Here is a 24,887-nt window from a genome sequence, read left to right as displayed (position 1 = left end):
ACCTCTGTCTCTAATGTTAATATCAGCGACTGTAATAACTGTAGTTTACATGCGACATTTTTCTTTATAACTGTTAATTTTCCACAAAACACAAGAAATTCAATGACAGCACATTATTCATAAAAAATAAAGTATTAGAATGACAAAATAATTTTAGTTCAAACCATTCACTTGCAAAAAAAACGACAAAACAAAACCGATAATGGACGACAACCGCTAACTGCTAAAACTGCTAAAACTGCTAAAGCTGCTAAAACTGCTAAAACTGCTAAAGCTGCTAAAGCTGCTAACCTCATATTTTTGACAAAACAGTGTTAATAGTAAATATCATAGATTTATTTACAGGTACGACGTAAGTAAGAGATAAAGCACAGACAGAGCATCACAACGGCCCCTAGCAACGGTGAAACAGGCAGCGTCCCTAGCAACGGTGAAACAGGCAGCGTCCCTAGCAACGGTGAAACAGGCAGCGTCCCTAGCAACGGTGAAACAGGCAGCGTCCCTAGCAACGGTGAAACAGGCAGCGTCCCTAGCAACGGTAGAATTATGTTTTTTGTAGAAAAATCTTTATCTCTGGCTACTTTTCTCACATTTTTAAGTCTTCCTAAAGACAGTAATTTGAAGAGACGGTGGCAGTGAAACGACAAGTTTTTCTTATAATAGTGGTTTTGGTTTAGTGATGATAATTATAATTATACCCAAATGCAACACATACACATATAAAGACCTGAGCGTTGTTTAGGTTCCTTTTGTTCCATTTATTTATCTATTATTTATTCTATCTCTCTCTCTATAAATATATCTGTCATGTGACGTTTGTAACGAACAAAACATGTGAAAATATCTTGACAGTTGAGCGATTTATTAACTTTAATTGTGTGGATACAATTAGCTATAGACGTAAAACACGCCGGAGCGAGCGGCACTGTACCAAGATGGCCGCCCTGCAGACACGTGGCCCCGATGAGCGGCAGCCGTCAACGTGGCATAAATATGTCTCCGCCTGCACCGGCACCTAGTGACGCGGCTTAATTCCTAGAGTTAAGTCAAGAGAGGGGGAGTTCGGCGTGTTTGCACTGAGGCTTTAAACCCTCTGATTTGTCACCTGGCTGGAATAGTAATCAGGATCTTACCCCAGCGAGAGGCAATTATAAGAAAAGAGATTAATTAGCGGTGAGTTGTACATGCAGCTCTGTGGGTTCAGACGGAGAGCAGATTACGAGCCGGGGTGAAGACGCTCCTTTGTTTGCCTGCGTGTCGAGAAACCGTGCAGCCGACTCCCTCGACTCGAGTTCATCCCGACCAAGAACTTTGATCACGAGTTTGACACTTAACAGGTGACGAGACACACACGCGTGTTAGTCGTCGTCTTTTTCGACATCGTGCAACATTCAGGAAGCTCGACGCTTAATCCCAGCGTGTTCCCCTTAATGGACGCGGATCCCCCCCGTGGCAGCAGCGCGCCTCCTTTCTCCGGCGACAGCATCACACTATTTACAGCCCTCTGAGATCCACACACACACACACACACACACACACACACACACATGCTCTCCTCACTGGGCCGTTGCCATGGATACATCAAAGCCCAGGCTGCAAACTTTGATCAATTATTAACAGTGACTGATGAGTGAGACGGTGGAGGAGAATCGGAGGCACGGCTGGAAACCGGTGCTTCCCTCACTTCCGCCCTCGCTCCTGCATGTCCATGTCCGCCCGCCGGCCCCCGGGCCCCCCAGGCCGGACGTAATCGTGAGGAAATTAAGAGATGTAGCAGTGCACGCTTTTTAGATTCACACCGGTTTTAATATCACTCAACGTGACGACTTCCTTTAAATCCTCCGGCTGTGGCTCAGTGGACGAGCTGTGAGGGAATGTTAGCGCCGCGCTGATATTGGCTCTGGGAAATTTCCAGCTCCAAGGACACTGACGCACGCGTCGCGTATCTTTACGGCCGTGAACACACAGCGGCATTAATCTGTGCGTGTGCGGGCGGCCGTGGATGACAGGGCCTGAAATGAAACAGGAGATGGTGTCGACCCCAGAGAGGCCGTGGGAGACGCACGGATCCCTCAGCCTTTATTACACACCTGCCTACAGACCTATTTGTTTCTCTTGAGGGAGCTGGTAGCTGGTTGTTCACCCCTCGCTGAGACCAGAGGCTCCAGATATAGAAAACACCGACTGACTTATCTTATGATAAAGCTTTACAGCCTGGGAACCTTTTCACAGTGAGGACGAGGATGGAAACAGCATCCGACTGTCGCTCTGTTGGTTCGTTGTTCATCTGAGCAGCCTCCTCTGTCATTTATTAAACCTCTGACCTTACGAGCAATGATAATGAAAGCGTTTTTAAGCCTGTTTGTTCAGTAATGATCCAGGGTGACATTGGTTTAACGTCTGACTGCGCAGCGTTCCCAAACGTTTCCGTTCTAACCCTCACAGAAACACGAAATGATTGAAACGTTCAGCCGCTGACTCTGATGTGGTTTTGCAGTTGTGTGTAAGAATAGGAGACATTTATTACAAACAGATTTCACAGCCTGGGAACTTAAGATGAGAATGGAAACAGCAGGGAACAAGTAACTGTTGCTGGGTGGAAACAACTCGATTAGTTCCCTGAGAAAGTCAGATTTTAAGCTTTCTTCTCTGTTTGCTCTCACATTAATGCTGCAGAGTTTATCTGTCATATGTTTCCTCTTTGACCTGAAACGCAGTGAGAGTTAAAGCATTTTAAGCCTGTTTGTTCACTAGTGATCAGGAGTGAAAGCAGTTTAAGGTCTGACGTCTTTGTGCAGCCCAGGGAACCTTTTCTTTTTATGAAGATGGAAACGACGTGGAACAACCAACTGTTGCCGGGTGAAACTGCTCAGTTAGTTCCCTGAGATAGAAGAAGAGTCACCTCCTCTGTTTGTTCTTGCGTTAATAACGGAGGATTTAAGGTTCACCTGATATTGCTCTGAAATCATGCTCATTATAAACCTCTGCAGCCTGCTCACCTTTGCTTGGAAACCGTTCCCCGATTGTTTCTGCGTTAATGATGAAGGGTTTATCTGAGCAGCCTCCTCCCTCACGGTTTAAATCTTACATGCAGGAGGAATTAAGGCGTTTTTAGGCCTGTTTGTTCGCTGGTGATTCCTTCCTTTCTCTCAGAGAAACACTGAGTGATTGAAGTGTTTTTCTTTCCGCTACCGACTCTGACATTGTTTTGTAGTTTTAAAGAAGGAAAGAAGTTGATTATGAACCTTTACGGCCCGGTAACCTTTTCTCATTGAGATGAGAGTGGAACAAGTTACTGTCGCTGGGTGAAAACGGATGAATTAATTCCCAGAGAAAGATTTTATTTCTCTTTAAACAACTGAATGATTGAAAGGTTCAGCTTCTGACTCTGATATTGTTTCGTGACCGTGTTCAGTTTATTATGCAGCCTGGTAACTTTTCTTGTTAAGAGCAGGATGGAAATTGTCGCTGTGTGAAAACAACTGAATTAGTTTCCTGATAAACACGGTTTTCTTTGTTTGCTCTCACCTGAACCTGAATGCGATGTTCAGAAAGGCACAAATAACATGTTTCTACAAATACTTATTTCAAACAAATAGTTATTATTTGTATCCGAGAAGGAGACAAACATCCAATCATCAGGCTGCTTTTCCTCATGTGACCTCAGTGAGTATCTGTGTCTGGACCGAGAGACGTTCAGGATCCACTTAACTGCATCGTTATTTTCGTTGAATAGATTTTTTTTTACGTTAATTGTGTTGTGGAGGCAGCAAATAACTTCTGGGAAGCAGAGTTTGACTCCGTTAGTACTGAGACGTCTGCAGCCAGGTTCTTTCGTGTTAGCATTCGTCTTAGTTAGCATTCGTTAGCTCGGTAATTCAGGCTGTTGTCTACTGGTAAATGGTAAATGGTCTTGTTTTTATAAACTGTAGCTCTGTTTGTTCTCAAAGCCTTTACAGTCACAGAGGTTCAGTGTCTTTGTCAAAGACTCTGCAGCATGTGTCACACTCGAGGATTATTAAAAAATACTTATTTTAACACATAAATATCCCAAATTAGTAGAGTAACTCAAAAAAAAAAGGATTTTTACGTCTAGTTTGAATTTTATTCGAATACAAATACTTCTTTCCCCTCAACAAATACAAATACTGGACGCTTTGCCCTTTACACATCCATAATTATTATAATGAGCTTACATGCAGTGATAATTAAACCATTTTTCAGGTGAGACACGGCAGCAAATACACTGTTTTTTCCACCACTGATTAATTCTGAGATTATTTTTTAGTTATTTTGCTTCATTAACATGTCGTCTATCAAACTAGTTTAAAAAAGGTGGTCAAAATGCACATTCATGTGTTCATGTCACTGCACTTTGCTTGTGTTGTTCCTCTATTTTCCTCCTAAATTCTCTAAAGTCGTCTCTCTACTGTCGCCTCGTCTCTGTCTGGTATATGAGGAACTGCTCTTTATCTCTGATCAGCGATCGATCATCATTCATGTTTCACACCGGGATGAATTTATGCAAATTTTAATCTGATATGTTGATATTATAAATGTTGATATGATTATACGATGTGTTCTGTAGGATCTGAGTAGATTTGGTTTCCAATAAAAATATATGTGATTTTGTAAAGTAAAACCTAAAAATGATTTTTTCTGCTGCTCTGAGCCAGAAATCTCTTCTTCAGTCGCTCTGACACAAACCAAACTTTACACATTTATTCCTAACGACATCCTGCAGATATTTACAGAGGAGATTTATCACGTATCATTCAGAGCCTGATTTATAAAACATTTTACTTCTAAAAAGATGGCAAATTATTTCTGGGACTGCTGACAGTATTTTGTGATTTGTGTAGTGATATAAAGAGATATTCAGCATTCGCTCAGTAAATACCTGGAAATCTGACATGTTGACAAGATGAAACAAGAACTTTGAACCTCACTTTATCCAGATTTCTGTTCTGGAAATGTATGCAAATTAAATTTAAGTAGGAAACTCATCGTTTGCAAATTCAAATATAAATTCACAGAAAACTTGTAACACAAAAAAATTATAGTATTCATGCAAGTAATCAGCTGGAGACGTTTCATGGTGACATCTGTCTGTTAAAACTTTTCCCCTATCGTAGTGTGTCACCTCCAGCCTGTTTGATCAGCAGTGATCCTGGCGAAACGCTGGTTTAAACCATAAACCAGAGACGGTTTCCATCCGTACTCAGGCAGCAGCTGCAGCCGTGTTCGTTATTTACTCCCACAGCCCGTTAACCTTTTCATTTTGAGATGAAGGTGGAAGCCGTGTGCAGTTAAGTGACCGTCTGGGGCAAAATTTGTTACTTGAAAGTCAAACTGTTGCTCTTCCGCCTCCATCTGCTCTTACGTTAATGACGAAGAGCTTTCGCAGCCACATTCAGACTTTCCTGCTCTGCAGCGCTGCATCTAACGCCCTTTATTCTGTGGGTTCATTATTCTGATTACAACACGAAGGCTCTTTATGTTCATGCCTCAGATCTTGACTCATGCAAAGATATATATATATATATATACATATAAATATATTATGGGAAGGTTTAATTTATTAAATGTTTGACATCGTGGTCTTTTTCACCTCTTTCTCTCACAGTCTTCACGTTATGTTCCCCAGAAACAATGAATGATTGAAAGGTTGAACCACTGAGTCATTTCCTCGTTGCCTTTGTTGCCCACCTCCACAGCCTGGTAACCTGTGCACATTAAGACGAAGGAAGGCGGCGCCGGCGTTAAATAAAAGCCAAAGTCAAGCTGCTGCTGCCTTCACGCCTCCGTCTGCTCTTAAACTGACGACGAAAGTCAAACTTTATCCGAGTTTGATCTTTTTTTTTTCTTGCAAATTGGGAATAAATTTGACTTGTTCCAGTTAAATCTGGGCGGCACACTTTCTGCACCGCTACACTCGCATTTAAACCTTTTTACAGGGATGTCTGTACATTTGGTAATTAGATTTTTTTATTTTTTATTTTTTTCTCCCTGTGCGCCGTTACATTTCTGCAGCAAACATTCAGCTGCAATTATCCTGCCGCTCTGCAGACGAGGCTTTTACACAGCAACACAATCTGGACTAAACAAGTTTTAGGTTTCCAGCTAATAGCAGCAGCTCGTCCTCGGTTCCCAGCCTCTCATCTAATCGTAGCTTGTCCAGCTCTTCCTACAACATAGCTCTTCAACAGGGGATCCGTGACCCCTAGTGGGTCCGCAGAGGTACTGCAGGGAGGGGGAGGGGTCGCAAAATCTTTGGTTGATTAGACATTTTTGATATATTTACATATATATATTATTATTTTCCCCTGCAAATCTAATGAGAGCATATTCAGTCCCCAGGTTAAATCCCATGTATGTATGTTTATGTTTATGGCAGTTGCACAGTGACCTGACTGCTGCACAAAAATAATAATATTTGAACCTGTGCATTATTTAAATAGCTTAGTATTGAATGCAACATGGTAATAATGATGTATATTTATAATTTCCCTGACATACGATACAGTCTTGACTAAATAAGTGGAGGGATAACAGGTGCCCGTCTTGGTCTGAATGATAAACAACCTCCTCAAGGTCAGAACCTGCTCCTTTTTTCTTTTTTTTTTTGTTTTAATTAAATTCCTACATGTTATGAGCAGCGAGCAATTTGGGAAACGGATGAAAGCAAGCTGTTATTAAAACCTGTAGCGTGCCACGGTAATGATCGATTAAATAATTCAGAGGTAATTAGGGGCAGGTGATGAATTGCAGCTCATCAGAGTAAAGTTAAAAAATTGCAGCGGCAGACAACTAACAAGCCTCCTCCTCCTCCTCCTCCTCGTGACGGATGGGAAACACCTTTGGCTCACAGCTCGATTTCCACCGGTCACATTTACAAATGTTGCCAGGGCTCATTTGTGAGTTGAGAATCTTAGAGTTTTATCCGGTTCTCAGATTGAATTATCTAATTGCATATAAACATTTTTTTTTTTTTTTTTTTTTTCCCGTCTAGAAGTTAATGGAAAACACATCAATCAATAAGAAGCCCGACTATTTCGCACATTCCCTCGTCCTGAGTGCTGATTACCTCTTCAGAAACAGAAAAAAGAAAATCACGCGGCTCCATAAAGAGACAATTCAGCCGCTGAGACAAACACCCCAATTAGGAGCTGTAATGGTCGTCCTGGTTGTCGCCGGCGATACGATTGCTTGTGACACTCGTCTGGACTGTGTGTTGTTTCTTTTCCGTCCGGTGTGTGAGCCCTGGCTCCTCTTCCATGCTGAATCATTAGACGTGTCAGGCCTGTTTAACTGTGACTCTGTTTGTAATGTGGCCGACAGAGCAGCGGCGGATCATTCAGCCCGGACACGCTGCAAATGACTTAGTGGAGCGGTGGGTTGAAGGCACGTCCTGATTGGTACTGGAGCATTTTTAAAATGAATCTCAGCTCCAACCTGATCTTTTATATTTATTTATTTTATGTTTTCGTTCTACGTCCCTGTAGAATCAAAACCAGAGGCGTCACTGGGTTTTAAAGGCAGCGGAGGCTCAGCCCCCAGGAGAGAGTTCACCAACAGCAAACAAAGAATTTATTTATCGCTATTATTTCAGTCTGTTTTTAAACTTTAACTATTAACCCTCTGAAGTCAGTGGACGCAACGCTGCGTCCAAATCACATGACCAATTTAAGACGACGTAGCAGCAAGACGCAGCGTCACCGAATCTCTGTTTCAACTTAAAGTGCTAATTTCAAACTATAAACCAGCAGATTAGACTCACTATAAATAATTTACGTCACACTTTTTCCTGAATGTTGTCGTCATGTTGCCCCTTTTCTGTTGGTGGAAAAATGCATTCAATGCAAATAGTTATAAATAGCTTTGTTGTTGCTAAATTTTTTTCCACCAGCTTTTGAAATTTACACTTTAGATTTGTCGTTAAACGTGTTTGTGGTTTTCACAGAGAAAAATCGAACATTTCCGTACTCAGATTTTGTGGTTTTAGTCTGGTTTCATGAAAAAAAAATTAAAATATATTGTAAAATGACACAGATGAGGTTTCTGATCAAAACAATGGAACCAAACGAGGCGATGTGAACCGTTTTTAAGATGAAATATAAAGGTAAAACTAAAAGTAGTGAAAACTGAAAAACTGATGTCACAGCAGTAGAGCTAAGGAGGCTAAGCTAATTAAAAACTCACTGGCACTAAATGAAGCACCCGGATCAGTCTGGATGCTACCGTTAGCATCCGCACCGTTGGCATCATGGTTCCCATCATTGGTCAACGCCTCCTCTGGATGTTTTCGTGTCTGGTGGAGGTTTATTTGTGTCAGGTTTTCTCAGGCATTGAGTGAATTTAAAGGATGCTCATCGCTCATCATGTTTGCTCGTCTTCCTCTGGGAGTATTTTAGCAGGAATGTTCATATCAGTATGTGGAGATCGGTATCTTGGCAGATCCAGGCCTTTTTAAAACGACCGGATCGGTATCAGGCTTCAGCTCCAGTCTGATCTTTACTGGTTATTTATTTTAAACCTCGTCCCTGCAGCGTCTTATTTCTCGTTGCCGTCGGTGTCAGCGTCTAAAAATCAGGTTGGATGCGGATGTGTGCAGCGGTGGTGGCAGGAAATCATCCGCTCAGGACTCTGAACGCTGCGACGTTTAAAAAGAAGAGAAAAGTTTCCCCGAAGATAAATCTTCCAGAGAGGGTTTAGGGGGATTTATGGCATTTCTGGAGTAGAGAACACAAACACATTAAGTTTGATTTAAAGAAACATTTATTGGGTTGAATCCAAACAGATCAGAACCTCCCTAGTGACCTTCCCTTGTTTCGCTGGCTGCTCAGACGAGATGCTTTGCTTTTCCTCCTACAGCTCATTTCCGTTCACATTAGCATCTGCTTGTTTGCTGCTACGTTTGTGCCATTTTCTCCTGACTTTATCTTGACCCTGTCTGTTCTGTTCCTTTCCATTTCCTTGACTCGTCCTTTTCTCTTCCCTACCAGCCCGCTGCCAGCTCCTTATTTGCATTTCCCTTATTTGTGGCTCCGCTGCTTCTCTTGTCATTCCCATTATCTCTTCTGATTCTGTTTACAGTCGCCTCCGTCTCCCACTCACTCGTTGTTTGTTTGTCTCTTTCCTCCGTCTCTCCTTTTTACCGTCTGACTCCACCTGAACCCACTTCTCACGTAGGGGTTTTGTTTCCTTGCAGTGTGACCCGGGAGAAGCCACCAAGCTGCTGTATGACCTCCTGTACACGGAGCCCATCAAGATCGTCCTGATGCCCGGCTGCAGCGGCGTCTCCACCCTGGTGGCCGAAGCTGCTCGCATGTGGAACCTCATAGTGGTGGGTGTTTCCTCTTTTTTTTTTAAAAAAAAAATTATCCCAGTGGTTTAGGCTCAGAACACGGAGGAGTGGAGTCCCGGTGTGATCTGCAATTTGCACCAGAATCTGAGTCACATCGCAAAGTCGTATTAGAAAGATTCTCTTTATTCTCAGTCTTCAGTATTAAACTAACCCAGACATGATCTATGCTTCTATAGCTGTATTGCATGGGGCCCACACTCCTTATATATATATATATATATATATATATATATATATATATATATATATATACCTTAACCCGTCCTAAAATGGATTTAAATATATCCAAAAGAAAAGAAAATACCACCCAATTAACTGCTGCAGCGACAGGAGCTACATCTGCTCTCTGGGGGATTTCCGTTAACCTGCAGAAATGTTGTGGAGGTGTGAAAGGAACTGAACAGGATCCAAAGCCTCCACCTCGTCGGTGGGACGTGGTGCTGGGGGTGTTGTGGTCTGGGCATGTGCGGCTGTTACAGATAATACAGGTGACGTAACTGCAGTAACACGTGTGTGTCGCACGTCGTTGGGGCTCGTCGGACCTCTGACATCAGGTTTTCAGATCCATTCCTGGCGTCCTAGCCTTCCATCGAATAGCAGCTAATTTTAGCCTCGCCACTAATTATAATTCTTCCTCGCTTTCCATCTAATTGTGCCTCTTCCCAGCTTCCTAGCTCCCCAGCTAGTGGTAGCTCCTCCTAGCTTCCTAGCTAATAGTAGCGCTTCCTAACTTGCCAGCTCATAGTAGTTCTCACTGGCCTCTTAGCCTCACAGCTATTAGTAGCTCTTTCTGGCTTCCCAGCTAATAGCAGCTCTTCTCAACTTCTTATTGTCACAACTAATAACAGCTCTTCATAGCCTTCCAGCTAATAGTAGCTCTTCTTAGCTTCTTAGCCTCTCAGCTAATAGTAGCTCTTCTCAACTTCTTAGCCTCACAGCTAATAGGAGCTCTCCCTGGCTTCCCAGCTAATCTTCCTATCTTTGTAGCCTTACAGCTAATAGTAGCTCTTTCTGGCTTCCCAGCTAATAGCAGATTTTCTCAACTTCTTAGCCTCACAACTAATAGTAGCTCTTCTTAGCTTTGTAGCCTCACAGCTAATAGGAGCTTTTCCTAGCTTCTCAGCCTTCACAGCTAATTGTATCTCCTCCTAGCCTCATAGCCAATAATAATAGCTCTTCCTGGCTTCCCAGCTAAACTAGCAGCTCTTCTCAACGTCTTATTGTCACAACTAATAGCAGCTCTTCATAGCCTTCCGGCGAAGAGAAGCTCTTCCTGGTTTCCCAGCTAACCTTCTTAGCTTAACAACTAATAGCAGCTCTTCCTAGCTCCCCAGCTAATAGTAGCTCCTCTCAACTTCTTAGCTTCACAGCTAATAGTAGCTCTTCTTAGCTTCATAGCCTCATAGCTAATAGGAGCTCTCCCTGGCTTCCCAGCTAATCTTCCTAGCTTTGTAGCCTTACAGCTTATAGTAGCTTTTCCTAGCTTCTTAGCCTTCACAGCTAATTATATCTCCCCCTAGCCTCATAGCCAATAATAAAAGCTCTTCCTGGCTTCCCAGCTAAACTAGCAGCTGTTTTAGCTTCCTAGCTGTTTGTTTCCCTGTTTTGGGTCCAGGCTACTTCCTGGGCCCATCAGGCCAGTGAAGAATCATTTCGTCTCAGTCGCAGGACACATGAACCATCTGGCTTCGGTCTTTGTGGCGTCGAGACACGTTAGTGGGAAATGCAGCAGGTTGAAATGAACTGGAATCACGGTTTAATCAGATGAGCTCCAGCAGACGCTGCTTTATTACACCTGCTATTATTAGACCGACAATAAGCTTCGGATAAAACGGATAAAAAGTGCAAATGCATGTGTGAATTATTTGATTGCAAATATAAATGAATAAAGGAGACGTCTTTGTCCTGAAAAATAATGGGGGACACTGGAGCCGAGCAGACGAGCTAAAAAGCTAAAAAAGACGACGCCGCTCCAGGCGAAAAGATGGTGCGTGTCTCTGCTTTGTACGTTCAGGGTGTAAATGTGTTGTAGATGTTGCTTAATGATGCTGTTTATTCTAAATTTACCAAATCAATACTTGTTTATTGATCCTGAAACACTCCATGCAGCTCTTTTTAATTATCAGTGAGGCCTCAGAAGCTGCTACGAACATCACATCGTTTGGCCCTGAATGCTGCATGTTAAGATGTTTCTGACGAGTACTTAAACACAGCAGCAGCAGATTCCTCAGATGTGCTGCTGGGAGTTTAGTGAAAGCGTCTCTTCTCGTTGTCGTGCCTGCATCAGTCACTTTATTCTTTTGTGCATCTCATTCTCCGTCTTCTCCTGATCGGCCTCCTCTGTCACTCACAGCGCTCGGCTTATTAGCTTTGTCCCATAATTGAAGTTTCACCCAGAGATTAGTCATCGGGAACAATCAGTGCCAGTGTTTGGCATCTGCCCTTCTTTCTCCTTTTTCTACTTCTGTTTTTTTTTTTAACTTCTCTTTTTGCCACACGTTTACTCCTCATCATTAAAAACCCCACTTTATTTTTTTATTTTTTTTGGTTTCCTCTCGTCTTTGTCTCTCGCCACCGCCTGGAGCCGGACGCCTCTATCTCAGCTCTATTCCTTCCTTCCTTCCTTCCCTCCTTTTCCGTCGCTTCTCTCCCACTCTTCATTTCCGCCTCAGCCCGAGCGTTCGATTCTCTCCCGAAACACAAAGGGATCTGTCTCTCTTTACTCCACGCCACCACTGGCACAACCTCCTAACCGCCACACTCAATTATTTCTGTATGCGCTCTGCCTGCAGGAGCCTCCTCGCATGTCAAACAGACTCATCAGAGAGCCAGGGAGGCAAAAAAGCAACCCTCTGTTTCCTGGACTCTGATCAAGCAGGGCCTTCTCCGTCGTCTGCTCTTGGCACGGTGTTAATTTGATCCCCTGTCCCTCTCTGTAAAAGCCCCGTAAGCCGTAGACGATCACAGATCTGCCGCTACGAGGCTGCAGGAGACAGGAGAGCGAGCGGGGAGATGATGTTTTTTGCGGGGTTTGCAGGGTGCTTCTTCTTCTTCCTCCTCCGTCGGTTTATTTCTGCCACGCATCGGCTTCTTTGCTCCATTTTACTCGTGTCACTGTTTTCGTGTCAGGTTTATTTGTGTGTTGCCATGGGGAAAAGCTGGAAGCTCCAAAAACTAAAAAAAAAAAAAGAAAAAGAAGCTGAAAAACAGGTTCTGTCAGGCATTGGGTGAGTGACTTTAAAGGATTTGTTTCTCTGTGTTTCCTCATCTTCTTCCTCTGGGGCTGTTTTAGCAGCGATGTCCGTATCAGTATCTGGAGATCGGTATTGGGGCGACTCCAACGCCTCATTTATCAACCGTAATTAAGAAAGCATTAGTCAATTTGTACTCGTGCTTAGATAAGTGTGTAAATTTAAGTTAACTCTGACTGTGCATACACAAAAAAAACCTGGTGGTAGAACAGCAGAACTACATGTAGTTGCCGGTCTCTAATAATAAAAATGCTCAATCAGTAATTTAACAGACACTTTGAATAATTGGTGTGACAAGCTATAAAAGACAACCTGAAAAGAGAAGTTGAAGTACCTTTTCTTCTACACACGGTTTGATAAATGAAGCCCTGAGAGTCTTTAATGCGGTCGGATCGGTATCAGGCTTCAGTCAGATCTGATCTTTAGTAGTTCTTTATGCATGCAGAGTCAAAATGTCTCATTCCTCATCGTTGGCTGACTTCAAACCTGCCAAAAACCGAGGTAAATGTGGATGTGTGGTGACGTGGTGGTAGCAGGAGATCATCATTCAGTACCACCAACAATAAAATGACTAAACGGATCCACTCGGGTCAAAGGCTGCAGTCAAACAACAACAAACACCGAAGGTTTGAAAGAAGAGAAAAGTTTCCCGGAGACTAATCTTCCAGAGAGAGTCAGGGAGTTTATGGAACATTTCTGTAGCAGAGAACACAAGGTACGAGCTCCTCTCTCTCCACGCTACATTAACTTAGACTTAAAGAAAGATTTACTGGGCTGAATCCAGTCGACTCTAGGAGACCAGGACGTTTAACATCAGATCACTTCCTCAGTCGGGGATGAAGAAAACTTGATCGGGGAGTCTCTAGTATTTATCTCTGTAGGTTGGCTTTGATAATTACATGTACAGCTTTAACAGCATCATGTTCTTTAGTGGTAAGAATGGAAGTGAATATACAGACACCTACAGACCATTATTTTGGGTCTGTATTGACTGACTCTGTTTCTCTTGGTGTCAGCTATGATTAGATGAGTTGCTCCAGAGGATTGATCTTAATGACTTTAATGATCCTCCTCCTCCGTGTGGTTCACGGTGACAGATTTACCGCAGATATCCAGCGTCTCAGGAGGACGAGTCCTAATGACTTTTCCTCGGGTGCCATCAGCAGGTCACACATTCAGCTTAAACGTTCCTCCCCTGTAGGTTCCTAAAGTCTTTCCTTGTCTTTTCCTACAGTACGAGAGGAGCTCGTACCTTTATTCTCTGCTCCAGAAATGTTCTGGTCCTCCAGCGCTGCCATAAACTCCCTAACCCTCTCTGGAAGATTAGTCTCCAGGAAACTTTTCTGTTAAACAGTGTTTGTTGTTGTTTGGCTGCAGCCTTTGACCTGAGTGGACTCCATGGTTTCTATTTACAGTGGATCATCTCCTACTACCTCCTCACCACACATCCACATGGCTTCATTTAGGGTGAAGCTCTTCCACACAGGAGACATCCTTCTGGTTCTCCTTCTTCTTCTTCTGTTTTGATTTTTTGGTAGCTCTAATGCTAACCAGCTTTCATTAAAACATCAGTTTTCCAGTTAGCATAGGTGTTATTTGGTGAATGCATGTGGGTGTTAATGCTTGTTTGTCTCTCTGTGTTGTCCCTGACCCTGAGGGTACAATAACTTACTCACGACTTTGTGGAGTTAAGGTGCGACTCAAACGTGAAGCCAAAGCAAGTAGAACTCCCTCTAGTGGCCGGAGGCTGCAGTATAGGCCATAAGCCCACGAGGAATAATATTAAAATAAACATTTTATAATCAGCAAAATAAACAGTTTATGAACGAGTGCAGTTGTTTGGCCAGTTGTGTAACAACAGTGCAACAATGCGACCACCAGTTGCCATGCCAACCGCTCTGCAAGCACGACCGTGGGACGTGAGAAGTTTTAAAAACATAAAAAAGTTTTAAGCGTATAATTCAACATTTCCTTGTAAGTGGTGGAGGTAGAGTAGAGCTTCACGTTGATTTAACAGAAAGTAAGAGCGAGTCTGGAGAAAGTGTGGGCGGGGCGTCGATATTGTGGCTCCGCCCTCAGACTGTACTGATCCTGGTATCCCCCGGGAAAACAGCATCATTTTGAGCTGATGAGAGGAAGTGGAGACGCGGCGTCCATATTTATATGCAGATCATACATTATTCCACTGAACGGTGTTCAGGAAAATTAGATTCATGTGCGTAATGTTTAATGGAAGAAGAAGCTACTTGTCAGTCAGTAATAAACAGCCCAGCTTGTTGTCCAGGTCCAGGAAAACTGATTATTAATTTCCGTCCCACTGCGTTCACATGCTAACACCTACCATGTTGATTACGCAGCGTGTTTCTCTTGGCAGCCGCGCCCACGTCAGCTGTCACTTCCTGTATCGACGCCTTCGTTTAAAACGCCCTGAACCCGTGGGGATCGTACATCCACATCCCACGTGACCCTGGTCGTGTTGGTAATGGGTCTGACGCGAGACTGAGAGGAGGACCAGCTCTTCGTATCTGTAATTGTTCCCTAAACGCCAGGTCCCTCGTCTTAGAGACGACCTGTCGAGGATTTTATTTCCACTTGTCACTGTGACACTAATTGACAGTCTTCTCCCTGCTTCCACTGACATCTGCCTGCATCCCTCATCCTTACTGCTGCTGCTGCTGCTGCTGCTGTGGAGATAAGTCCTAACCCTGTGCCTCTGTTTTCATGGGAATTGTGCCTGAGAATTCAAATTACACAGGTTCAAATAGGGCCACTGTTTGCCTCAGGAATAATTAGATCATTTTTTAATTTGATGTCTTTGTAACGCCGGAATGTGTCGTCACGCACGGGGAATCCTGTGTTCAATTATTAGTATTTTTTAAATTCAAATTACAGAGTTTATTGGCCTTGTAAGCCAGAGGGAAGCTGAAGGGAGGAGGAGGAGGTGTGGGTGGAAATGAGGAAATGAGGAGGTGGTTGTCCTCTGTCTGTTGCCTGCTGTTAAAACCAGACGCCATCAAAGAGTTCAGGAGAGGAACGAGAGGATCCTGATTTGAATATATTTTTGATTGAAGCCTGTTTATTGCCGCCGAGGCCTTCAGAGGAACATTTCTCTCCCTTTTTATAAATTATTAATTTATTTCTAATAACCTTTTAACTGCATCGTATTCTTTCTTTTTTTTAAAAAACAAGTTTCTCAAAAATCTGTTTTATATGAACAAGAGACTCGTCATCTGCCCCCTGGTGGATTTATCCAGATTAGTAGCAATTAGTAGCTTTTGGCAGCCAATTCCAAAATGGCCGCCTTCATTTCCTTTCCACAGAAAATCTTATGCTATGAATATAATTTATGTTGCCACTGATATTTCAAAATGAATATTTACTATAATTACTTGGTGTTGGTTACTGTAATAATAAGAGTCGCCACCATTTATCTACAAATTAAATTAAACTGATCATTTCAAAAGATTAAAAAATCTTAAAAATGTGCATTAATTAATTTAATATTTGTGTATTTTTCAAAAAAAGGTTAATTATTGTCTTTAGTCATCCTCAGTTTTTACAGTAACACAAGTAACTGTCTATCAGAACCTAGAGAATATGTGTTTATTACACATTTTTAATCATCATACTCAATCTTCCTATGAGTTCAACTTTAAACTGAAGAGGGACAAACCTTTCTACACCCTCCTCCATGCATTTTGCTTTTTGACTAAAGAATATATATTTACCAATTCAAGAGAAGAAATTCATTAGTTTTTTCTTATGGTAGAAACTGAAAGAGAAAAAGGAAAAAGTAAAACCTAAACTAAAAGAAATGTCCTGAATACAATACACAGAATTAGAAATAAGAAGTAAACGGTTGATGTGTAAAATGTGTTGTAACATTTATTTGTGACATGGTTATTTATGTAGATTCTCACTCTGTTATTTCCCGTGTTGTGTTTTTCCCAGCTGTCCTACGGCTCCAGCTCCCCGGCCCTCTCCAACCGCCAGCGCTTCCCCACCTTCTTCCGAACTCACCCGTCGGCCACGCTCCACAACCCCACCAGGGTGCAGCTCTTCCAGAAGTGGAAGTGGACGCGCATCGCCACCATCCAGCAGACCACGGAAGTCTTCACCTCGGTCAGTGCCGCCTGTCCGTCCCGTCCATCCCCCCGTCCCCTCCCTCCGTCTCCGTGTCCCCCCTCTCTGGGTCCTGCCTCCTCACGTTTGTTTATGGGCTCAGATGTGTTCACTTCGCCTCCGAGCGATTGATGGAGGATTTTTGAAGTAATTTGTTGGAATATTGGTTGCGAGAAGCATCGATCGGGCGATGCATCAGTGGCAGGCGCGGCGGTCGATGTTGGTTCCTGTAATGGAGGTTAATGATCCTGCTCTCTCATTCTTCTCTTTCTCCTCTCACATTCTCCCTCCCTCCATCCCGTCTTGGCCTGAAAATCCATTCTCATTCTGCCTCTCTTGTTGATTACACCAGCTCCACATCTCCATCCCTCTCTGGATGCTCCTCATACACACTTCACATCTGTTTGATTTTCTTTTGTAATCTCAGCCTCATCTCTCTGTCCAGCTGCTTCTCTAACCTCTCTGTCTCCCCCCTCCCTCCCCCTCACCCTTCTGTCCTCCCCCCTTTCATCTTGCAGACTCTGGACGATCTGGAGCAGAGGGTGAAGGAGGCAGGCATCGAGATCAGCGTTCGCCAGAGTTTCCTCACCGACCCGGCTGTTGCTGTCAAGAACCTCAAGGTGCTTTGATTAAAAATTCACCTCAGCTGCTGGTCCCTCTCTCTTCTCCCCCCTCTTCTCCCCCCCTTCTCCCCCACCTTCCTCCGGCTCACAGCTGCACACACCATTAGCATAGAGGCGATTCGTGAGAGGAAATGAATGCGCCTCGCTAATTAGCAGCTCCTGAACAGCGGCGCGTGGCGTCCTGTGAAGCTGCAGGACTTTGACACCGTGCGCTGCCACATGAAGCGGTGCTGTTGTGAAGTTTTATTGCTGATGTAACCGAGCCGTTGTTTTTTGTTTTTTTGTTTTTGTGATCTGATGCAGCGCCAGGATGCCAGGATCATCGTGGGGCTCTTTTATGAGACCGAAGCCAGGAAGGTGTTTTGTGAGGTCAGTTTCCCAAAAGGTCCAACCTGACAGCACAAACTGAGCCCAGTAATGAGCTGTTTGAACGTCTGAATGGATTTCAACACAGCCCCGGGAATAATTTGTCACTCTCCCCCTCCCCCTCCGTCCTCCCCCTCCGTCCTCCCCCTTTGTCCTCCCCCTCCTCGTGCTGCAGGTGTTCAAGGAGAAACTGTTTGGGAAGAAGTACGTCTGGTTCCTGATCGGCTGGTACGCCGACAACTGGTTCAAGATCAAGGACCCGGCGATCAACTGCACCGTGGAGAACATGACGGAGGCCGTGGAGGGACACGTGACCACCGAGATCGTCATGCTGAACCCTGAGACCGTCCGAGGCGTCTCCAACATGGTACAGAGCACACGGCATCTTACATCTTACAGAGAGCTCGATGCGAAGCGGAGACAACGTGAACGGCTTCTGCACGTTTAGAACTGACAAATGAGGGAAGTTAAGACCTGCTATATGTGTTCTAGATTAAACTCTACTAGTGCTATTTATAAATGCACATCATTATTATCATTCTGCATTCAATATTAAATTCAAATAACACACAGGTTCTTTTTTTTTTATTTCAAACATGTGCAACTGCTGTAAACATGAACAAATCTATATATATATTTAAAGATATTTAAATTTGTGGGGGGAAAATTTAAACCAAACCTTTTAAATCTACCAAAGATTTTGCGATGATTCAGAGCTGTTGTCCTCATAAGTGGACGCTTTTGTGTGCCACCTAGTGGCAGCAAATGATCATTACACTCGTCTGTGTAAAAACCTGATGGCGATTATTTCAGTGGATTCATTCTACGCTCGATCATCACAGAGACAAAAGTGACAAAGGTTCAAAACCTCATCAGATTGTACGTCTGAACCATATTTATTTATGACAAATAAAACTCTTCTAGTTTAGTATAATAAAAATAATAATAATATATTTCTAGGTTAATATGACGTGCAAATTTAATAGTAACAAACTACGACGCCACTAATTAGAAAGTACTCGTTTGAAGACATTTTTTCTTCTGTCTTTGAAATATTTTCAGATGTTAAAATGAAACAGTTGTATATTCTGTTACACATCGCTGATTATATTGTAATATACAATCAAAGAAGCTCTGTGTCCACATATGAGGCCATCATTTATTTATTTTATTTTTTTCAAAAACTACTTCCTGTTCCTAGATGATGCTCAGCTTTTATACTTGTTAGGTCCAACTAATCCCAAATACCTTGGAGAAATTTAAAACGCATACAAAACAAAAGCTCTGGTCTCAGGAGGTTGGTGGTTTTATAAGTTGAGGACATATGAGCTTTGTACATATAAATAAATAATATTATAGAGTAGAAACGAAGCAGCCTTCCAGGGTTTTCACCTCCTCGACTCAACACTGACGATATTCATGTGTTTATCCCGCGAGACGTTTCCGGAACATTAATGTCGCGGCCTGAGTGAACTCTCTATGACCTGAATCAGTATTATGTTTATGAATTATTCCTTTACATCATCTCCATCATCTCCGTCTTCGAGCGTCTTCCTTTATGACGCTCGTCCTCAGGTGCCGGCGCTCTTTCCCTCTCCTCCGTTCATCTTCTCTAATCCTCTTACGCTGCCTCCGTCTTTCCCATTGTTCGACCTTCTCTGACTCGGCTGGATCGTCCCCTCAATTCGTCTTGTTTACCCGTCTCCCTCCGTCCCGCCTTTTTTTTTTTTACGTCCCATCAGCAGCTGTTGTTTATATTCATACAGCACCTGCCACTACCTGCTGATTAAGTTGTTGATGCGCTGCTCAGCGGGTGATAAGAATTACAGCCACAACTCCTGCTCCTAGTCAATCTGTTTAAATTCAATTTCCAAGTTTGAAATTGGCATATTTCTTTTTAGATGGTGCGCTAAGATTAGACCGCGGGGGCCCGTGCAAATAGCTCCGACGTCAGCTGGTTTTCGGCCGGCGGTGGCAGATTTAAATGCCAAACGCCCAGGTGGAATTTGAATGAGATGAATTGGACATAAGTAAATGGAGGTGTGTAGGCCCCTAATTGGCCTCGGAGAAACCGCAGGGACGCCTTGATTAATGGTTGCAACAGTCTCCCGTCTAATCCATGGAGCTGATTGGTGTTTAATCATATAAAGCGGAAGCGTGATTGTACCCTTGTGAGAAAAAGAATCCGTCTTTAAAACCGTGGGATCAGTCACATTTGGTCCCGATTTCGCATTTTAATGCGTTAATTCACAGAGGTTCCAATCGATCAATCAGACTTTGTTTGTAAAGAACAAAGAGCTGCAGACAATAGTCCCACACCACCCTCCTCCAACACCGACACACATGCACAGACAGACACACGACTAAAAAACTCATTATGTGGAGCGAATAAAACAATATTCATCAGAACAGGAACAGGAGCTGTGGAAACACTGTCGTAGGTGAGGAAACACCAGAGGCTGGAGAAAAACAACACATCAGATAAAAATAGTACAGAGACCTGAGAGCATAACATGAGATGAATAAATAAATCAAACTTAAGGTCATAAAATAAGCACTGTAAAATGTTAACTACCAAGAAAGTAAAATTTAAAAGATAAGATTCAATGAAAAGCCAAACTAAAAAGGTACGTCCTGAGTTTGCCTTTAACAAATATCAGCTCTCTGTGCAGCCCTCAGGTCTTCAGGCTGCTCCACAGACATGGTAAAAAGTCCTGGTAAAAGGCTGCTCCTCGCCGTGGGTTTTTGTTCTGACTGGGTTTTATTAAAAGGCCAGAAGACCTGAGGACTCTACGAGCTTCAAACCATGAAAGCAAATCTGACAAATAGCTTGGACGAAGACCATTAAGAGCTTTATAAACCAATAAAAGCATCTTAAAATCAATTCTGAAGCAAATCCAAAGCCAGTGTGCGTGTTTTAAACCTGCATCAGTCTTCAGTGAGAGGTGATGAGGTAATAATCTGCAGCAGAAAGTCAAAATTTAGGAAGAAATTTTCTTACTGATAGTTTAATATTGGTTGTCTGCTTAGCTTAGTTTAGCTTAGCTTAACATAAATACTAGAAGGAGGGGGAAAACTAGCTCAGAGGACAGGAAGGTTAAAACCAGTTAATCTATTAATATAATAAATCCTGTTTTGCACAGAGCAGTGAACTCAGAGCTCACCCTCCATGAAATAGTCTGGCCCGTAACTCCTGCAAAACCATAGCTTGTCCTTTACTGGACGGATGTTTATGTCCTCTGACCACTTAACACATTTAATCCCGTTCACAAATGGAGATGTAGCTTTGTCAGAGACAGACGAGCTGGACCAGGTCTAAATAAACCTGGTTCTTCTCCAGATGCACAAGACAAATGCTCAGAGAAGCCGGTGACCACTGGTCCAGGATGTAGTCACCATGGTGACCACTGGTCTAGGATTTAGTCTCCAGGGTGACCACTGGTCCAGGATGTAGTCTCCATGGTGACCAGTGGTCCAGGTTCTGAGTTATGTCCGTGCATCTTTTAGACCAAAACATAAGTTTTGAAGTCATTGAGTGATGGAAACAACTTCTTATTCTTCACCTACAAAAATATCTCATGTTATACGAATCAAATACATTCTTTTCATTTTTTCATATATTAAAGGACGAAAGGTTCATCTTATTGTTTCGTATTTTTTATTCTTTGCTTTTTGAATTGAAAATAAAAACAAAAAAATCTTTAAAACAAGATTACACGGGCCACCAGCTGAACTAATCTAAGCTACGTTAAGCTAAGCTAACCAGTTTCTTATCTATAGAAACAGTAGCTTCTGCAGGACAGGCCTGATTCACAAAGAACTCTTCTCATTTAAAACTTTTATTTGGGTTTAGTGTCCACATGAGGGACATTAGATTTGTCCAGGTGGCCTCGTGTCCGTCTCTTGCACCCTCAGGTTGGCTCAGACCACTCATGGACCTCTGCTTCCCCCAAACGCTAATTCAGAATTCAACTCACAGATATTTCTGAGCAGGACTTAATTTGTTTTTTAATCTTACTTGTGGAGGTTTAAAGTTCAGACGTTTCAGCTGCCTTCATTTGTATCAAGTGTTCCTGAGAGCGAGAAGAAAGAAATGTGAAATGAAATTCTGTAAAAGTCCCTTCTGAGGATCTTGTCTCTAAATCATCTTCTTTACACACACGCACATAAAAAAAACTCCTCTTTCATATCATATCTGTCCCGTTTCCATCAGACTTCCCAGGAGTTCCTCGCCGCCCTGATGTCTCGTCTGGGAGGGAAGAACCCGGAGGAGACCGGGGGCTTCCAGGAGGCCCCCCTGGCCTACGATGCGGTCTGGGCTCTGGCCCTCGCCCTCAACAAGACCGTGGCCCCGCTGAAGGCAAAGGGCCGACGTCTGGAGGACTTCAACTACAACAACCACGACATCACGGCTGAGATCTACAGAGCGCTCAACACCAGCTCCTTCGAGGGCGTCTCGGTGAGTGACAAGCTCATCCACACAAACACAAACACAAACACGTCTTAGATTCATACGTGGAAAAGCCAGGTTAGAGTTTTATGACCAAACATGTAAGTGATGGTAATTTATTTTTTTATGCATAATCAGGTTTTCACAACATTTTCTACTGGTTGAACTAAGGACGGACTGTTTTATTTTATGATGATGAGTAAATATTGTAGAATAATCCAACAGGGTTTCACTGACATTTACCGCTCAGAGATTTAAAAAAATAAATAAATAAAAGAATTAAATGTTATCGAGATGAAATGAAGAAACAGGGACGTTAGAGACAGAAGAGGAGAGCACAGCCAGAATTAAGATGCCACTTTTCATTTTATAGTAGCTCTTAATAATTAAACAGTAATTTATTTTAATGATCTCATTATTTTAGTGTTTGAAGCAGCATTTTCACATATTGTGTTTGACTGTGTCTCTGTTTGGTTGATTCGGTTGTTGTATTAGCGAGGACACTACCTCAGTATTATTCTTCTTATTATTATTATTATTATTATTATTATTATTCCTGGCCAAGACAGTTGCATAAAGTTTCTTACTTAATGTAATGTTTAAAACATAAATATGTGTAACTGTGAGACATAACCAGTTAAAATCTAGAAGCATCGACGTTCACTCACCGTTGTGCTAATAAGAGCTTTAAATTTGTGCAGAGGGACCGAGTCGAACTTGTCAAAAGTTTGCAGTTCCAGACTTTGTTTACTTGTTATCTCTAAATGTCTGAGGCTTCACTGGACCACAAACAGCCGACGTGTCACCAGCTCCTTCCCCTGACACGTCCGAGCTGAAGGATCTCAGGAGTGGACGCCGCCGTCTCGTCCTGGTGTCCGTTTATTTTTTAAATGGTCGGGTTGGACCGGTGTCGGCCTTCAGCCACGCTCCATCATTTGTAGTTATTTATTTTAGTTCTTCTTCTTCTTCCTTCTTAATAGCGGTTTTCTAGCGTCTTAGCTGCAAAAAAAAGTAAAGTAGAAGAAGACTAAACACGTCTGCCGCGTGGAGGAACTTCTCGACAGCGTTTACAACCAGGAATCATCTTGACATAATCTTCTGGAGAAAACTTTGAAATTAGGCCCGAATGGTCCTGAGTCTCCACTAAATCAGACACGAAAATAAAAACAACATAAATCCTCTTGCTGTTCAATTAAATCTAAAGCGACCATGCACATCTCCTTTAAAGTGTTATTAATCTGCACCGCTGAAAACTAGATATATATAATATATAGAGATATATAGATAATTAACATGTTGTCAAATGAGTGTTTTGCTAAATGCATAAATTAAAACGTGTCTTTGCTGAAGTGTCGCCTCATAACGTGGCCTCCGGTCTGCGCTAGGCTAAGCTAACTGTTAGCTGCATGCAGATGTGACAGTGAACATCCTGTTAAACTCTTCCTGTTCCCGTGTGCGTCTCAGGGCCAGGTGGTGTTCGACGCCCAGGGTTCCAGGATGGCCATGACTCTCATCGAGCAGCTGCAAGGTAAAAAGCCTCCTCCAGACACAGACGTCCCTCCGCAGGACGATAAGCGCCACTCATTCATCTCGTATCGATCGTCGCTCTGAGCCGAAGCCGAAGAAGAAGAAAAGCCTCAGCTTTACCTTTTTTTTACCGCGTCTCCTCTGACTCCCCAGGCCTGACGCAGGAATGCGTCGACTCCGGGCTTCGCTCTTAATTGGGCTCAAACATTCGTTTTAAGCTGTTTCTCAAAGTGGCATCCTATTTGTCACCGGTGACTTAATGAGTCCCCCCCACCCCCCAACCCCCTTTACAGGATAAGGTTGAGGATTATTTTCTGCCTCTGTTCTCTCTGGTGTCCATGACAATTTATAATCCTGCCCCCCCCCCCTCATCTGGTTCTGTCTCGTTTATCCTGTTGTGGCGTCGAGGTAATTTGACAGCCGCGATGAGACGACCTGACTCGAATCCTTGAATCTCTCTGGGACCTCATCAGTATTCCTGGTCAAGCTTTTCCCCTCCTCTCTTTCTCCTTCTCGTGCCCTCGCTGCGTCTTTGTTCGACCTTTTTTTTTATTTTTACCTCTTCCAGGCCTCATTTCCTGTTACCTGTTTTTTCTTTTTTCTTTTTTCACTCTGTCGCCGCGCGTTTCATTGACGAAGCTGCGCTGCTCTGAATATAAATGTTTACCAGCTCTCTCAGGGGAGACATTAATTATACAAGCAACACTAATTAAAGTGGATGCCTGTTTTTGTTTCATCTCATCCAGGAGGCAGCTATAAGAAGATCGGTTACTATGACAGCTCTCAGAAGAACCTCTCCTGGTTCGGGAACGACGTCTGGATAGGTGAGCGTTCGCTTCCTGCGTCTGTATTTGAGTCAACAGGGTCACAGCTTTTGTGTTGTGACTGCGGCGCCGAATTTAGCCTCTCAGGGTCTAACTGATGTGTAATCATGCTGGAGTTTCTCTAACCGCTAGTTTGGATGAAACTGGTTATTTGAATGCTGACGCTCGCCGCCCAAATTAGCCGCCTGCTGCACGCTCAACATGTGTTAGAAGTTGTCTCAGCATAATTTCTACCCCCCCGTCAACACTGAAGGAAACTTGCTGATGTTTCGGGAGGAAGAGGAGTTTTAGATGTTTCAGCCTTTAGATTCGCACATTAAAAAATCAAACTAAAGTTCAGTCAGTTGCAGCTCAGTG

At 43.1% G+C, this 24,887-nt stretch overlaps 1 protein-coding gene across 1 annotated transcript in view; it reads left to right on the top strand.

Moving 5' to 3' along the window:
• The window catches only part of gabbr1a (gamma-aminobutyric acid (GABA) B receptor, 1a), an 80,323-nt gene that overhangs the window by 28,297 nt on the left and 27,139 nt on the right, over positions 1 to 24,887 (top strand). Inside the window, exons 8-15 of the mRNA XM_047599824.1 lie at positions 9,212 to 9,346; positions 16,570 to 16,740; positions 17,259 to 17,360; positions 17,667 to 17,732; positions 17,905 to 18,096; positions 21,943 to 22,188; positions 23,644 to 23,707; positions 24,453 to 24,530. Coding sequence (XP_047455780.1) covers positions 9,212 to 9,346; positions 16,570 to 16,740; positions 17,259 to 17,360; positions 17,667 to 17,732; positions 17,905 to 18,096; positions 21,943 to 22,188; positions 23,644 to 23,707; positions 24,453 to 24,530 — 1,054 coding nt within the window. The remainder of the gene's footprint in view (positions 1 to 9,211; positions 9,347 to 16,569; positions 16,741 to 17,258; positions 17,361 to 17,666; positions 17,733 to 17,904; positions 18,097 to 21,942; positions 22,189 to 23,643; positions 23,708 to 24,452; positions 24,531 to 24,887) is intronic.

Source organism: Mugil cephalus, chromosome 11, assembly GCF_022458985.1.
Source record: "Mugil cephalus isolate CIBA_MC_2020 chromosome 11, CIBA_Mcephalus_1.1, whole genome shotgun sequence".
In the NCBI taxonomy this organism is placed as follows: domain Eukaryota; kingdom Metazoa; phylum Chordata; class Actinopteri; order Mugiliformes; family Mugilidae; genus Mugil; species Mugil cephalus.
Note: the sequence above shows the minus strand (reverse complement) of the source record. Positions and strands in the feature narration are given on the sequence as shown.